The sequence below is a fragment of the Nymphaea colorata genome, chromosome 1 (genome assembly GCF_008831285.2).
Source record: "Nymphaea colorata isolate Beijing-Zhang1983 chromosome 1, ASM883128v2, whole genome shotgun sequence".
In the NCBI taxonomy this organism is placed as follows: Eukaryota; Viridiplantae; Streptophyta; class Magnoliopsida; order Nymphaeales; family Nymphaeaceae; genus Nymphaea; species Nymphaea colorata.
The window spans coordinates 32,663,533-32,680,106 of NC_045138.2; the positions used below are offsets into that span (position 1 = coordinate 32,663,533).

Here is a 16,574-nt window from a genome sequence, read left to right on the forward strand (position 1 = left end):
CCCGGTATTCGGCCCAGTCGGGCCCAGGTTCGGGCCGAGAAAACCGGGTCTCGGGCCGAGCTCAGACCAGATGGTGCAGCTAGAGTCGGGCCGATAACTTGCAGATCTCCCTCTCTTACAGCTTCAGGCAGTGTCAACGGTGGGTGTCTAGTGGCGGTGTCTAGCAGCGACTCTGATGGGCAAGGGAGACAGTGCAACCCTCCGGTGGCCTCCCGTTGGATTTCGACGACCCTAAGCGGTCGGAGATTGGTCCTCCCATGGAGGACTTGGACTCGATGCTGCAGGAGCCGTCGCTCATGGCTCATCCGGTGGATCTTCAGTGAGAAGGACGATTCTGCCCCGCCTCAGTCGCTTCTATTACCGCAGATGCCTGCTTAGGACCCAGGAGGACACCGTCATCGACTCCCAGATGCCCTTCACCGCTCACCCTCCCAGATGCTCTTCACCGCCACGAACCCCACCGGCATCAACAAGTGGGCATCGGGCCAGGCCGGGTCAGGCCTAGGCCCGACAAGCCGACCCGGGCCTGGGCTTCGGCCAGACGGGCAGACCCGAGCCGGGTCTTACTGGGCAGGCCCGATGCCCACCCCTAATAAATATCCAACAAAGTCATTACCAAGACAAATTATATCATTTCTTTTCCTTTTTTTTTTTTAAGAAAAAGAGAGTAAAGAACCGTAAGATAACCAACCACTTAATAGTCTCATCCAAGAAATAATCCTTGAGAAGAACAACACTCGAGAAAAGGAGATTCATGAACTATAGAGCTTGGACTTGATCTGGTGTCATCAGAGACTCATCCCTAGTAAAAAGATGGTTGCACAATCATTGTTAAATTGATAAATCGATCTCGTAATCAACCCAGTTAAATGAGTTTTTTGAGAAGAACCATAGCGACGAACGCGATATTATTAACAAACTAAGATGTGATAAAGAATTTTGGGCTAGTTTTTGGTATAAACAGAAACTTTTCTTTATTATTATATTTTTTTTAAATTCTCCTCTTCCAAGTTATGGAGATGCCGCAAAGACTTTATTATAATAGTGATCGTCACGGTTTGCGTGTTCCTTTTTTTTTTTTTTTTGAAAATTAGGGCTTCTTTCTGTCTGGAGAATTTTTTAAGTTCTCCAAATAGAAAAGATATCGACAATTTCTCTGATTCGCTTACTAACTGTTTGGTGATTTTCTCTCTCTCTATGCTTCATTCTCTCTATGCTTCATGTATGTTGGACTGTCGCTCTCTCTCTTTCTGCTTCATAGTTCTTGGGCGAGAAGTTAACAACCCTCGTCCGTTTTCCCTCATCGGAGGTAGGTTTTTTTCTGATAGTCCATCCAAGACAGCCTTGGGATACCGCGTTTAGTGCTTCCCGTCATCCCATGCTTCGACTCCGCAACCTGCAGCGGTGTAGATGCCTCTCGGTTTAGTCGGCCGGTCGTTCAGATTTTTGTTTATTTTGGTGAAAGAAGCTGTTAGATACTAATTCTGTGTATTTTGGCAATGAATCGTCTTTTTTCGAAAGCTATTTCTCTTGATTTCCTGTCTGTGAATAAACGGGTTCAGTTTTTAGGACCACCCTCGTCATCGACACAGCCAATTGTTGTGTTTTCTTGTGGGAGTTATTATTTTTCTTACCCACAAAAGAGAATGTAGAAAAGATGGAGTTCTTTTAAGTATTTGGTAGGACAGATGCGAAGATCTGGTGAGTTTTTTCACCCCCTCTTAACTTAAACTGTAGCTCGGAACTATACATTCTGACATTTAAGAAAGTTGCCGCTTTGTGGCTTTAGTTCCCTTTATCTATTCGTTTTGGGGAGATCAAAGTGGGTGTTGTAAAGTTCCTTTGGAATTGATCCTAGAGTACTCTGACGAAGATTTTAGGATTTGGGTTATCTATTTTCTTGAGAAATGAGCGGAAAGGAGATCAGGAAAGTTGGTGGGCACCACTCTGTGAAAGCTTTCGGTGATCGCCGATGGCTTGTTCCTTTCACTGCAACCTCGATGATCACGATTGTTCTGTTCTTGGTCGCCGTATTGGAGCTTTTTTCTGATCCGGATGGTGGGAATTCGCTGTCTCTTGATCTCGTAACATTCAACAGAAGAGAGGATTACAGTGGGTATTTCGTCGAGCCTGAACTAGTTAAGCCATTGTCCACGAGACGTGCCTTCGAAGCGCCAAGAATCGCCTATCTTGTCTCTGGAACGAAAGGTGATGGGCAGCGGATGAAGAGGATTTTGCAGGCTATTTACCATCCAAGGAATCAATATGTTGTACATTTGGATCTTGAAGCTCCTCCTAGAGAGCGTCTCGAGCTGACCATGTTTGTTAAGGGAGAAGCCGTGTTTCAGGAAGTGGAGAATGTGCACATGATCGCTACCTCGAACTTGGTGACATACAAGGGGCCTACAATGATTGCTTGCACCCTTCATGCTATAGCAGTTTTGCTGAAGGAGGGCAAGGAGTGGGATTGGTTCATAAATCTTAGCGCTTCAGACTACCCTCTTGTTCCACAAGATGGTTAGCATCTGTCTTTCTGATTCCTTGTTATACAAAGTGGTTACTATCTTGCAATAAAATCACGATTTGATAGTGTGCTTGTTGTTGTTGTTCTCTTTCTGTTCAAGCAACGCATGTGCTAGGCTGCAGGTTTCTTTGAGTTTTGGTTATCTTGCGTGTTCTTCTCAAGGTTCTTGTCTTGTACTCTGCTAGAAACATAAATATAATGAGCATATGAAGAGATGCAAAACACAGTTGCTAATGTGATCGGTTGGGCAGTTGATTAGGAAACATCATGCATATGCCTTTAGTTAAGTAGTTTATAATGTCGATTTAAATGTATTCTATTTTTACTTTGCTTGTTGCTTTTTCCCACGAAAGGAAACAGTTAGCAGCTAATCGTTAGTACTTGGCTTAGTGGGTAAAGTTGTCTGATGAATGTTATATTCATCCGTATATTCAATAGTTCACTTTATTACAAATCTCAAGATGATCTTGATAGACAAGAAATCAAATGAAAACCTCTCTTCTGAGGAAACATGGAAGATATACAGGAATTTACATACTTCTACATTTTACCAGCAGTATACTTTTCCAAAGATCCATAGGTCTTGAAGTTTTTGTTGCTATAGCTGGACCTGGAAAGCTTGTATAATGATGTTCTCAGTTTCTGTGCAGATCTACTTCATGCTTTGTCTAAGATGCCAAGGGATCTTAACTTCATCGAGAACACACTTCAGAATGGTTGGAAAGAGTAAGCTTAACTTTAAGAATTTATGCTATCTTCCTACATGCTTCATTTTTTCTTGTTGGTCTACCTCAAGTATTTTTCTTTCAATGGGAAATCTTATGAATTTCTTTCAGGAATCAGAGAGCAAAACCTATTATTGTTGACCCTGGTCTGTACCTCTCCAAAAAATCTGAAGTATTTTGGACGTCTCAGCATCGACCTCTGCCAACAGCTTTCAAGTTATTCACTGGTAAACTATTTATTGGGGTTGCTCAAGTTGGCTAGTTCGTTTGTTCACTATGTTTATAGGCATAAGAACAATACCTTTTTCCTTATCAATGTCTGTGTTGGCAATGTATTGATATACCAATTTTGCATGTCGTAGTAGGTTTCTATGTAAACTTCAAGAAAATATGGGCAATATTGTGGCATTCTTTTATCCAAAATATGATCCAGTATGAAAGATAGGAAAGAACATAACTGGCATTACACCCTTGCAGAAAGAGTATTTGGAACATAGAAATTTTAGGAATAATGTAAAAACATATTTAATTTATGGAAACTAAGATAAACAAAACGGAAGTGTAAAAAGTAACAACAGGCAATTGCTTAGCTTATGAGAGTATCCATACTTTAGCGGCTTTACCTGTGTACATGTGAACTTGGACGGTTGGACCACTATCAAAACTAACTTTTTGTCATAATTAATAAGTAAAACTAATATCTAAAATTTTCAAAAGAACGTCAAGGTTTTTGTTTGTAGAGTACAAGCAAGCTCTACCTTTTCTTCCCTCCGTGGTGTATACTTTGTCTTATTTGTGAAGCTCGGTTTGAGGGAGTGTGGTGGAAGCTGATCAGGAAATATGGATCCCAATTGAAAACTATCCGCAAATGTGAAGTTTGATATTTTGCAATGATGCCATGATAACTTTATGTTACTTGCGAAATAAAGTACCTTCCTTTTCATACATGTATATATGTATGCATATATGTTGTTCTTAAAGTATCCTAATAGACATTTTGCTCTTAGAAGTGTCTTAATGTTATCATGGTATTATTGCAAAATAGCATAGCTCTCTGCTGGCTTCGCTGGTCAAGTGCCTCAGAATTTCATACTTTTCTTGTTTCATATAGTTTTTAAACGACTAACAGAAAAAACTCCAAAACTGGTGATATTGACAGAGAAACACCCAACAACAGGCCTGAGCTACCTTTTACCTTTTGGCAGGAGGTTTACTATAATAAGTTGCCTTTCTTCCCACTCCAGCTGCAGTAGAGTACCTGAACCTGAAGCTTCTGCTCATGCCCCTTACCTTATACTTATAGTAAGTACTTTGCTGTAGAAGAAAACAGACACACACTGAAACACATATACAGAATGTTCGCCACACCTGTAGGTTCAGGACCCCTTAGTTGAAATTCATTTTAAGCTATTTTTGCTGTCCCTTTAGCTGAAAGCTTGACTTTCTACTTCGATATGGTTGGGACTTGGAAGATATCTGTTTGGCAATAAGGTTACTAGATGTTGATTTGTAATTTCACGAGCTCAAATACAAACCTTCATTTGGATTTTACATTGTACAGTGACCAAGTATTCTGTGCCCCATGTGTATATTAAGGATGTCTGTCAATCTTGTCTTCCAAGTAGGATAATCATTCTTCTTGAGCAACATTATCTCTCTTTGGATATACCGGGAAAAGCATGACATACTTCACTCATAAAGTCATCCCAACAGGACAGAAAGTACTAATTGCTCTTGTTTGATCCCTTCCCCAGGTTCAATGTTTTTGCCTGTCAACAATGCCATCTCTATTAGGCTATTAGTTCTCAATTTATTTCTTTTGGTTGCTGGGGAGGAAGGATGTTCCTTGTCCTAAAAAGTCTATATAAAACATAGGCTTGTAAAAACAAATGTTTCTTTGGCATACAGTAAAAGCATCTGTGCAGAAGAAGTCCATAATATCAACTCTAAAATTTTGATGGAAGATAAGCTGCTCTTTCTTGCAAGAACTCCAATTTCTTACAGTGCAACTAAACTTTTCTCACAGTTTTTTGGTGATATTTCACAGGATCTGCTTGGGTTATGCTCTCTCGGTCCTTTCTTGAATTTTGTATATGGGGTTGGGACAACCTTCCACGTACAATTCTGATGTACTACACAAACTACATCTCCTCACCAGAAGGTTATTTTCATACTGTCATATGCAACTCAAAGGAGTTCTGCAGTACCACAGTAAACCATGACCTGCATTACATTGCATGGGACAATCCTCCCAAACAACACCCTCTTATCCTGTCGGTCAAGAACTTTGATCTGATGGTAAAAAGTGGTGCACCATTTGCTCGCAAATTTGCTAAAGATGACCAAGTTTTGGATAAGATTGATAATGATCTCTTGGGTCGGAAAAACGGTCGTTTTACACCTGGAGCATGGTGTATTGGAAGTTCACAAGATGGAGCTGATCCTTGCATTGTGAAGGGTCGTGATTCGGAGTTCAGAGTTGGTGCGCGAAGCAAGAGTGTGGAAGATCTGCTTCATGGCCTCTTATCAACAAACGCTAGCAGAAATGGATGTTGTCATGCAGGTGTAACATGAGAGTCAGAGCAGAGGCGTGGATGTAAGACATCAAGGGGTTCAACCTCTGGTACATCTGGGATTGATGTCTCTCCTTCTGCTGATCGATTGTCTTCTTTCTTAGATCTGCTCTACCGTCAGTTAGTGGGAAGCCATCTCAGAGGACATAACTTGGTGCCAGGTTTCTTTACTACCTTGTTTTTGTCTCAAACGTATTTGCTGCTTTTGCAGCACACCCTGTAATCTATATGTACTTAACAATGTCATAAATGATTCATTTTACAAATGAACAATGTTTCTATGCATTTGTGGTACATATATAGTCCTCAGGTTACGTCTCCTAAGATGTGCCCCTCCTATGGTTTCTTTCATTGTTCTTAAGCTATTTTTCACAAATTTGACTACAGAGACGGATGTGAAATGGAGAAACGATAAGAACTAAAAGAACAATCATGAAAATCCGATGTTAAGACTAGATTTTATAAGCATAGAAATTAACACTTAACTTTTAAGACTTTAGAGAATCTCATTTGTACCGTTGGCTTTCATGATTTAATCCTTGAAATTTGAATATTCTGCATTCATCTACCCAGTTGATTTATGGAAAATGACACTATTTGAAAGCAGCAGACTCTAGAGGATTGAGAAATGATTATCTGTCCTTATTACACGCACACAGGTCTTACTTATTTCTTGCTAACAGGAGCGCCCTTAGGTTTAGAATATTAAAGATCTTCAATTTTGAGATTCACAGGTATGAAGGTCTGACCCTCCTTTTTCATGCTAACAGATGCTCCCTTAGATTTTCTCTGAATCTCATGATTTTCCAACTTTGAAATTCACATATATATATGATTAGACCCTCGCCTAGATTTCTGAAGTCAGACCTGAAAGTTTACATCACTTTTTAAGACGTCAATATAGAGAAGATCGGCACGACCCCCTTCACAAGGAGGAAACATAAATTTAGCAAGTTTTACCACTAATTTATATGTCAGTTTCACCATAAAGGTCAAGTTCATTAGTTCGAACTGTTTTTGGTCAGGCATGAAGACATCCTTCCTGATTCTTGCCCTCATTAGTGTTAGTTATCGCCAGTAAATTCATAATTTATGATCAAATTCATAATTTATGATCAACTTTAAGGGGGTTTGGCAGAGCTGGTTGAGCCTGCAGCTGGTAAGAGGTTGGTTTGATTCCCATGAGTGTCAACTTCTCCGACATGCCTTAGGAATTGAAGTACTTATCGCTGAGCAAGCAGCAATTTCTCAGCACAGGTGTGACTTGTTCGAGTAAAAACCTATAAAGAAAACAAAAAAAAAAAACCATGGATGATCGAATAAGTTGGACATAACCTACAGGTCTTGTAGGATACCACGTCGGTTCATTTGGTGGCAGAAGCCAAGTTTGGTAAAAAGTGTCAAATGGTCAAACAAAAGCCTCTCTCTCTCTCTCTCTCTGAGATGTCCACAGACACACGCGCGAGCGCATGTTAATTAACCAGCCACAAGATTACTGGTACTGCTTTCATTACTCTCATTCATCAGTTCATGCATGCTGTCCTGAAATGCTAGATTAAACGCATACATCCATGAAAGCTGAAAGTGAAACATAAGCTTTTCAATCAGCGGATGCCAACTTCATATAGCTCTTGGTAGTCGTTTCCTTGGAAAGATCAGTGTAATACCCTTTCTCTACACGGAGTCCCTCCTCACTCGCCAGCAGTTCAACCTCCCTCTGCACTTCTTTGTCACCAATCCTGTCTGGTTCCAGAAACATTGAGGCAATCTCCAGCTTATCTCCATGCAGTAGCGCAAGTGCCTGAACGCCGGGAAGGCCGCCGCCACGAGCACTCACCCTTCGCGCAATTGTGCGAACAAGATCGACGTCCTTCGTTAGTACTGGTATGTTGTAGTTGTCGACCCACGGGCTCGCCCCCACGAAGACGACGCCCTTGTCTTGGTCCACACACTGTGGACCTTCATCTGGACTTATGGGGAGCACATTAGGCAGTGACCACCCTGCCCACTGATTGCCCATGAAATTCGGTGTGAAATAGTCCAGTTCCCTTCTTAGTGAGCTTAGAGCCCTTCCCTGTGGATCGGCAGCTTCATAGAGTAACACTGGTACTGCAGTATCATAATACATATTGTAATGGTTTATCTCTTTTATTTCCGCACTATTCCGAGATGAAGTCTCGGTGTACATTCTTATACGGTAAGCAAGAAGCAAGGTTGATTTCAGTGTTATGCCCACAACATGGAAAACCGTGTACCCACGGTATAGAGGCATTTTCGTCATTTGGCATAGCTATTTTTGTCTACACATACCACTTTTGCCCTTATAGAGGAGGTACCTTTCATTAAGCAAATAGGGCATTTTAGTAAATTTTCAGCACATTTTTGTATTCGTAGGCAAAGGGTTTTTCGAATATTTACAGTTTCTAACAGTTTCAAAGGGGTTCATGAGAAGTTCTTCAAAACACTTTAAACATGAAATTCATTTAAAAAAAAAAAAATCAAGGGAGACTCATGGCCTGCGTGGTTTAAAAATGGTTTGTTAATATCAGTTTCCTGAAGTGTTTTGAATAATTATCGACTGATATGCAACGAGTTTTGCTTGAAACACAAAATGAAAGAAAGGGACCTTTCTGATATGCTGTGTGGTGTCTTGGCAGGGGCGGAACATATAAACAGTGCCCCAGACACACACCGCATCTTGTCGATCAAAAAAACGAAAAATGCCCAGAACTTGTCTCTGAGAACCACTGGAATTGCTTACTGTCTAAGTATTTTATGTTCAATAAACTTAAAATAGGAGATGGGCTTAAAACCGATTTAGCCCAGATAGAAGTGCATATCTCGGTGTAACTTGGCCGACTCTGCGTTGAGATATTGCTTTACTGAGACAAGTTTGATCTTGGCTCAGACATGGCTCAAGATTTCAAAACTAAAAGAAACTGAATTTCTTTGTATCCTTTTTCTTTACTGAAAAAGAGGTTTTGTCTTCTGGTTTCAATCCTTTCCTACCATTCAATGAAACAGACATCAGAAACGGCCAGTGAGAAAAGACCAAGCTGAAGAACATGGAGCTCACACTACTAATTTTAACGGATATTTCCCTACCATTCAGCTTCCTTTTCTCACCTGAGGAACTAGCAGGTTGCGAGGACCTAGTGCAGGGAAAATGTATTCCCTTCCCACTTGATGAAACAAACAGCGCCCGAGTATTGTGAAGAACGGGAATAGTCCGGCTGCGGGTTCATTTTCTCAACGGATATTAATGAACCATAGCCATTAATTTGGTCTGCATTTTTCAGCAGGATACTGAAACCTCAGCTGGAGACAAAACCTGAAGCAGTGGCAGCGCTACTCACCATGAAGCCTGCCGCCGATGTCGGCGGCCACCAATTTGGCGAGGTTGGCCACTTCATGCAGTGTGGATTGCGCCAGCGGATGGAAGCTGATGTGATCTACCACACCAACCCGTGGATGAGCCCCACATTGTGTTCCCAATTCTATGGTCTTGTAGGCTTCCTCTGCCATGGCAAACAAAGCTTGCCTTAGTGGGCTGTCAACCACACGGGCTTCATCTTCTTCAATCAGGTAGGAGACGATGGTGTATCGAGTTCGATTGTAGGCGTAATCAGGAAACTTCTTGGTGATGGTAGCTTGCGGATGATGGCCGGCAGCCCTCTCAATTGCTTCTAGCGCCGCGGCGTTTCTACCTTCTGAGATATAGAGCTTGCAGGCCGCCAGTTTGGAGTGCTTCATCTTCTTCTTCATGATTAACAAACAGAGGTGTCAGAAGATTTGATGCTAGTTGGGGAAATAAGAATGGGTGTTCTTGAAAACTGAAACTCAAATAAAGAAAAAGTTCAAACCTCAAAACAAAACAAATTGGTCAAAATGAGGAAACAATCCGGATTTAAGTTCCTAGAGTTCAACAGGTTTCATCTATGTTGTGGGAGAGAACACACCATGTGTTTAGAAAGTCGGCCATCTAAGATATCCGAATGATGCCCCAACAATACAAGTTGGGCATTTCAGGAACCGCTGAAAAGGTGGGGAAATAATCCACTGACTTCTTGAAATCCACTTCCAGGGTTCAGAGAGAAGAATGCAAAAAGGGACCAAGGACAAACCGGTGAGTCTCAAATGCCACTAAATGAAGCTAAAACCGTGTGAGTCCACAGAACTTTTATAATTTTACGGTAAGCGATTAATATCAACAAAAGTTCAAGTTGCCCCAAAATGAAAATGCAAAACTGCAGACATGTACATGTTGGCATCTGTAAATCGAAAGAAACGATGATATTTCTGAAAGATTTCCTAAAGCAGGCATGAGAGAGAAAGAAATTGGTGCATTGACGTACCTTTGCTGTCTTGCCCTTCCCTCCTCTGCCTTTCTGCAAAGAGGCATCAGCTAGTAATGGATAACGCAGACGAAGCCCACTCCCTAAATGTAAAGCACTACAAAAGAATATTAAAATGAATAAAGAAAGAAAATGCAGGTAGGTTGCAGGCAAAACGAGACGAAGATATCACGAAAGCAAGAAGCACGAGATTATTTTGGAACAGCACTGCAAATAGCATTTGTTCAAGCCACGTCAAGCGGGCCCGACCTTCATCATCACAGGGAGTTCCTACCCTCCCTCATACCGCTTTTAGCCCACAGATCTAGATACCTCTCGACAAACAGAAAGTTTGATTAGGAGCTGACCTGCTCTCTAATTCTAAAATAGTTTCTACTTCTTATTTTTACATGATCTCTGATCAAAATCATGTTAGGGAAGCCAAGTACTTGTACTCCATCCTTTACGGTCAGTCCTGCTAACCATCTCATATGGCCTTTCAGTGCCGAACTCAAATGTGGGTGAACATGGTGACGAGCAGTGGCGGAGTTATGTTGTAGCTGGTGTGGGCAATTGTCCACCCCATCTCACAAAATTTACTTTATTTATATATAAAAACTTCAACAATTATCAGTTTTTTTTTTTTGGCATATGAGTATCTCGCAAAATTTACTTCATTTATATATAAAAACTTCATCAATTGTCAGTTTTTTTTTTGGCATATGAGTGTTAAAGTTTAAAAATTTTAACTTAAATTATCGTCAGCCAAAAAAATTCTGGCTCTGCAAGAGGGTAGGCTTCAGAATCAATGTGAGGTACAACTTTAGATGGTTTCGCATCTGCTTTACCATGAAGGAGAAAATATTCAGAAACCAGGCTGCGTAACGATGCATTAGAAAGGTGAATTTGCTCTTCGTGTTCCACTGTTCCTCTTGTGGGCCTGTAAGAAGACAACCTCAAGGGTACCTAATCCATGGCCATTCTCAGCAGTTGTACTCTCTTTCTCTTTAAGTTAGACGCTGACATGCATGTGCATTCAACACTGCCAACGTGCAGTAAAGTGTGTGGTGCCTGATTGTCCACTTGTAATAAATAAACCACGTCTTGAATAGATATTTTCCCCATTTTTTCAAGCCCACCCCAAAACGAAAGTCCCCCTTTTCTGGATCAAATTCTCTGAAAGTTCCATTGTCAAAACACGCATTCCAGGCAGTAGCCAGTGGACAGTAGATTGCCTCCAAATTCAAAACCTCATACTGTTTTGGCAGCTTCCTGAAATTTTTATTTATTTGGAGTCGTATCTATGTGCACGTGAAATTTGAAGGTGACTTTGGCTGAAGATTTAGATCTCATTCCTTTAACTAGATGGACCCGGTAAAATGTATCTTGAGAGAACTACTTATCCAGCTATTCTTGCCAGTGGATAGTAAATTGCCTCTAAATTAGGCATATCTGATTGTGACCTGTAATTCGTTTACAATATGTGTGACCTGAAGTTTTGGTCCAAGCTGCTTAACCGAATATCATTAAGTTTAGATTTTATTTTTAGGATGAACATCTTATGGTTGCCAACTGAAAATAGTTTTACAGGAAATTTGAAGCATTCGTACAATATGGGCATTGAATCTCATATTTTTTCCTTGCTGGGTTTAATTTTGCCAGGTCGATTAACGTATTATTTGGTGGACTGCTGATGCTTCTGCAGGATGACCCACTGTCTTAAGTTCCAGCTGGACCAGTGGTTGATGAGGAAGGTCTGAGTCATTTTCCATGAATCAGAAAATGTTCTCTAACATAGATATATGTTAATATAAGTTTCCGACAAAAATTAGTGACTGCAGTTTTTAATACAGAACCACAGTTGAACTTCCCATAAGTTTTCAATATCTTGATGAGCATATGAGCTGGGCTTGATTCTATACTTGCAACCGGGACCGATTTCATTTTTTCCGACCATTCGTTTTTGAGTTTATTAAATTTCATTGAACTATTGGAATGGTTTCCAGAGACTACAATCTGTTAGGAGTTATTATGGGCCTGATGATGGCTTTGATGCAGACAAGAAATCGGAGCCCATGTCCATTCAGCAAGGATCTTGCTTACTATCGTCCTTATGTGAATACCGGTCTGACCTTGTTTTGGCCCTTAAAAGCTAACTTCTTGAAATCCACTTCCAGAGTTCAGAGGGAAGAAAGAAAAGGTGACCAAGAACACAGCGGTGAAAGTCTCAACGGCCGTTAAATGGAGCTGAAACAGTGTGAGAATTCTCATTTCAACATCGTAAATAGTTCCAGAAAACTTTTTATAATTTCATGAATGGTTAGTGGTTCACATCAATAGTTCAACTTACCCCAAAATGAAAATGCCGTTTTAAATTCTCACCTCATTCGTGAACTACAGGCGTGTTAGCATCTGTAAAACCAAAGAAGCCATGATATTTCTGAAAGATTTCCTAAAGCGGGCATGAGCGAGAGAGAGACAGAGGGAGAGAGAGAGAGAGTGGTGCATAGACAGTCCTTTGGTCTCTCTGCCATCCCTCTTCTGCCTATCTGCAAATAAGCATCAGCTATGGATAGTGCAGATCAAGAAAGTCGAAGCCACTACTTATATAGCTTTACAGAAAGAATGCTAAAATGAATAAGGGAATAAAATGCAGGTGGGTTTAGGCAAAACGCGACAATGATATCACGAAAGAAAGAAGCACGAAATTATTTTGGGAAGGCATTGCAAGAAGCATTTCTTCGTCAAGCGGGCCCGACCATCATCACACAGAGTTCCTTTTCTCCCTCTTACTGCTTTTCACCCACAGATTTGGACAACTCTCAACAAACAGGAATTGGATTTGGAGCTCACCTGCCCATTAAGTCTAAGATAGTTTCTGCTTCTTATTTTTACATGATCTCGTATGAAAATCATGTGGGGACTCGTGTAAGGAAATGAAGCGGAATGGCAAGTACTTATATCTATCTTCCAATGGTGCCGTTGCTGGTCCATCTTGGTTGATCCTGCTAACCATCTTGAAAGGAAGGTAACTACGCAATTTTTATGCAGTTATATTCTAGAAATTGGTGTCTTGAAATTGTTAATGAAAGTTTAACGGTATGTATAGCATGAACTGAAAGATAAATTTTGTCTGGTTTAATTTTCTTTTACTGATTGTATAACAGAGGTGTTGTAATTTACTGCAACTATATGATGTGGTTGCCCTGTACAACATGTATCCTTAATATCGAGGTATTGCATCTCTCGTCATATGACAACCAAGAGAGGACATAAACTTTTACCATGACTAATTATTATCAATTCAATGGATATGACACAAAAGTTAAAACAATTCACTACCGCATTAATTTCAAGTAGTTTTCAACAATATTCACTCCACTGACTTTAGTTTCAAAAATTTTTGAACAATCTGTTCTTGTGACAGATCAGTGAAGTAACCCATCTCTACACTCATTCCTTCTTCCTTCGCCAGCCTCTCCACTTCTCTCTGTACTCTTTCTCCTCCAATTCTGCTGGGATCCAGAAGGTTACAGGCAATCTCCAACCTCTCCTTGCCATGCAATAGTGCCATGGCCTGCACCCCAGGCAGTCCTCCATTTCGTCCGCTGACTTGTCGTGCAATCCTACGAGCGGCAGCTATGTCTGTCGACAGAATTGGCACATTGTAGTTATCGACCCATGTTGTTGCACCAACAAGTGTGATGCCCTTTGCACGATCCAAATGAATAGGACCCTCATCCGGCTTCAGTGCCATAGAATCTGAAGCTGCCCATCCTACCCACTGATTGTCCACAGAATTGGGCTTGAAGTAACCTAATTGCCTTCTAATATGGTCCAGCGGTCTGCCCTCTTGATGAGCTGCTCCGTAGAGGAAGGTTGTTACTGCAAATTGAAAGAGTCTAACAGCCTTAAGATGGAAAAAAGGCACCCAAATTCAACGAGACTGGACTCTCGGACACAGTCACTAGCATAGCAGAAATTTGGTGAATTTCATGAAACCTGCAGGTTTCTCATAGTAGCAGAGAAAAAGTTCAAATGCTGCTACGAGCTCAAAATATACATAGTAGCACAAATAACCAGAAATTATCATGAGACTTACAAAAATGAACATCTAATTACTTTATTCTTTTGATATAGTTTAGTTCTTTACCTCTGATTCATTGTTTCTGACGGTATATTATCATAAGGAAATTCCTGCTCTTTCTTGTCCGTTTTTTTTTCTTTCGTTTCCCACAAGATTTTAACCGACCACAAAAAAATCTTTTTCTGAAGAAAACTTCCCAACAAGTCCTAGCCTAAGATTTCAGAGAAAGCGGTTCCTAAAATAATAGGGTAACACCCAAAAAATTTTGAAGAGAGCTGCTTACGTTGGAGGTTGCCGCCAAAATTGGCCGCCAGATTTTTAGCAAGTTGAGCCGCAACATCTATGGAAGCCTGCCCCAGAGGATGAAAGCATACGTGATCAACCACTCCAAGGCGTGGATGAGTTCCGGAATGTGATTCCAAATTGATGGCCTTCAGTGCAGTCTCCACCATTGCATACGCTGCTTGCTGCAGAGGGCTGGAAGCAGCGCTGCCAGCCGAGGCCTTGTCACGAGCAACATCAGAAACGAGCGTGTAACCAACTCGATTGTAAGCACTATCTTCAAACTTGTTAACAATGGCAGCTTCAGGGTGAAGTGTGGCAGCTCTTTCAATAGCCTCCAAGGCTCTGGCGTTTCTGCTCTCCGAAATATAGATCTTGCAACAGGCCAATATGCATTGCTTCATCATTTTCTTCTTCCTCAAAAGAAAGACCACCGAACAGATGAGAACAACTTGCTATGGGCCACAGATTCTATTTTGGTGCCGGAGCAACCTCCTTATCGTTACGAAAAAATATCATATTTTAGGACCAAAATAGCCTTTGACCATGGCTGGTGGTGAAAAACGGGAAACAGTATAAGAGTTACAATCTAGAAGTGGTAGCTTCAAACCTTTCAGTTGGCTTGAAAGCAAGAAACAAGAAAGAAGCTACGCAAAGAATCAAGATAAGAAGAGAAATATGAACTGTCAAAATTTAAGAACAGTGACGTTCATGCATGCCAATCTGCAGTAAAATGTCCTTGAGATTTTATAAATTGGAATCAGGCTTGGCCCATTCTTCTTCTATTTGTCAAGAAGTAAGGTTCCTTCTTACACCACCAAGTGATTAAGCGAATCACATTGTTGAAAATACATAATACCAAGTTCTTAGACCAGAGGTTTGCCTTCAGACTCCGATGTTTGCTAATGAGAAGATTTGGACAAGAGAATCATTTGATTCCTGACTTTCAGCAGACAAAGCCATCTTTTCCTATCAAATTGTTCCAAATATCGAAACTTTTCTCTAAAAAAGTATTCTGTTGTCTGAAATCAACACCTTCACAGCCCAGGTGGACTTGAGCCGTAAATGGACAAGCAACATAAATCTTCAATTTTTAAGTGGAGTGAGATGCCAAACTGATTTGTTTATGCGTGTTCAAATACAGATATCTCTTAAGTTGGTGCTCGAAGATCGGGCATTTCACGACTGAATCCGCCGTTTCCTCACGATCTCACAAACTCAGGGGAAGATCCTATCTGGGTACTCAGTGGAACATGACAGAACAGCAAACTCCTCCACCATTTGAGCCAGACTTTGAGATCCACCTGCTTTATTTGCTCATCCCCGAAGCCAGAGGCCAATGCCTTGCCGTATACCGTTTCGTACTCTTGCTGAATAGGGCGATAGATGAAGGTCGGCTAGGAGATGAGCACGCCCTACCATGGCAAACTGCCAGAGGAGGCAGAGGACGAGAGATAAAAGAGGAGGGACGGCCTTTTCTCCTCTCTTGCTCCGTAGATGCTTTGTGCCCCTCGACCGTATCATAAGCCGTCCCTTCACCTCCCAAGGAGGAACCCTTTTGGTCGATGAATTTTCATTTCACGGCCAGCTTTTTCTTTATAGGTCTCGTTGCGGATCCATTTCAGGAAAATTCCTGAGTCCACTTCAATCTCATAAAGAAATTGACCTGAAAGGCTCGATTCAGTCAGCTTACTCGGAAGAACCATACTTCCAGTCTTTGGTTCTGATTAAGATGAGCATCAAGTGGACAGCCCAAAGTCGACCAATGATTCTGTCCATTTGGTTGAAACTTTCATTTTCTACCTGCCCTTCACGGGTGCAGACCCGCATTCAAATTCGTGGTCTACTTCTGAATTTGAATCAAGAACCCAAATGAATTACGGATCATCAGGTCCAAATAGAATTCCTCATTGGAATGTATTGGATTGGTAGTTCGTATGTTCAAATATGAGTTGATTTTCTGAACAAGGTGTCATGGAAAAACCTGGCAATTTTTTACGTGGGAAATTTTGTGTAGTTAAGGAACTTTAGGTACCTAGAGTTTTCATA

At 41.1% G+C, this 16,574-nt stretch overlaps 3 protein-coding genes across 8 annotated transcripts; 1 reads left to right on the forward strand and 2 right to left on the reverse strand.

The window, feature by feature from the left end:
• Nucleotides 1–1,075: 1,075 nt before the first annotated feature.
• Nucleotides 1,076–6,116, forward strand: LOC116260855 (beta-glucuronosyltransferase GlcAT14B). The gene is made up of 4 exons (XM_031639378.2): nt 1,076–2,517; nt 3,175–3,250; nt 3,361–3,476; nt 5,297–6,116. The coding sequence occupies exons 1-4, from the start codon at nt 1,908–1,910 to the stop codon at nt 5,821–5,823; spliced, it is 1,329 nt and encodes a 442-aa protein (XP_031495238.1). The 5' UTR covers nt 1,076–1,907; the 3' UTR covers nt 5,824–6,116.
• A 1,176-nt stretch (nt 6,117–7,292) lies between these two features.
• Nucleotides 7,293–10,631, reverse strand: LOC116246478 (uncharacterized). Of its 6 annotated transcripts, none has more exons than XM_031618375.2 (4): nt 10,606–10,631; nt 10,178–10,274; nt 9,179–9,578; nt 7,293–7,931 (listed from the first exon to the last, which is right to left on the reverse strand). In XM_031618375.2, exons 1-4 carry the CDS (start codon nt 10,614–10,616, stop codon nt 7,423–7,425), a joined length of 1,017 nt encoding a protein of 338 aa, XP_031474235.1. In that variant the 5' UTR covers nt 10,617–10,631; the 3' UTR covers nt 7,293–7,422. The 6 variants fall into 6 exon arrangements, with proteins under 6 accessions (XP_031474235.1, XP_031474234.1, XP_049931662.1 ...); XM_031618374.2 differs by having other exon boundaries at nt 9,179–9,581; XM_050075705.1 differs by lacking the exon at nt 10,606–10,631 and adding an exon at nt 10,427–10,554.
• A 2,798-nt stretch (nt 10,632–13,429) lies between these two features.
• On the reverse strand, nt 13,430–16,020 carry LOC116252652 (uncharacterized). Its single transcript, XM_031627075.2, has 2 exons — nt 14,527–16,020; nt 13,430–14,041 (listed from the first exon to the last, which is right to left on the reverse strand). Exons 1-2 carry the CDS (start codon nt 14,930–14,932, stop codon nt 13,530–13,532), a joined length of 918 nt encoding a protein of 305 aa, XP_031482935.1. The 5' UTR covers nt 14,933–16,020; the 3' UTR covers nt 13,430–13,529.
• Nucleotides 16,021–16,574: the final 554 nt, after the last annotated feature.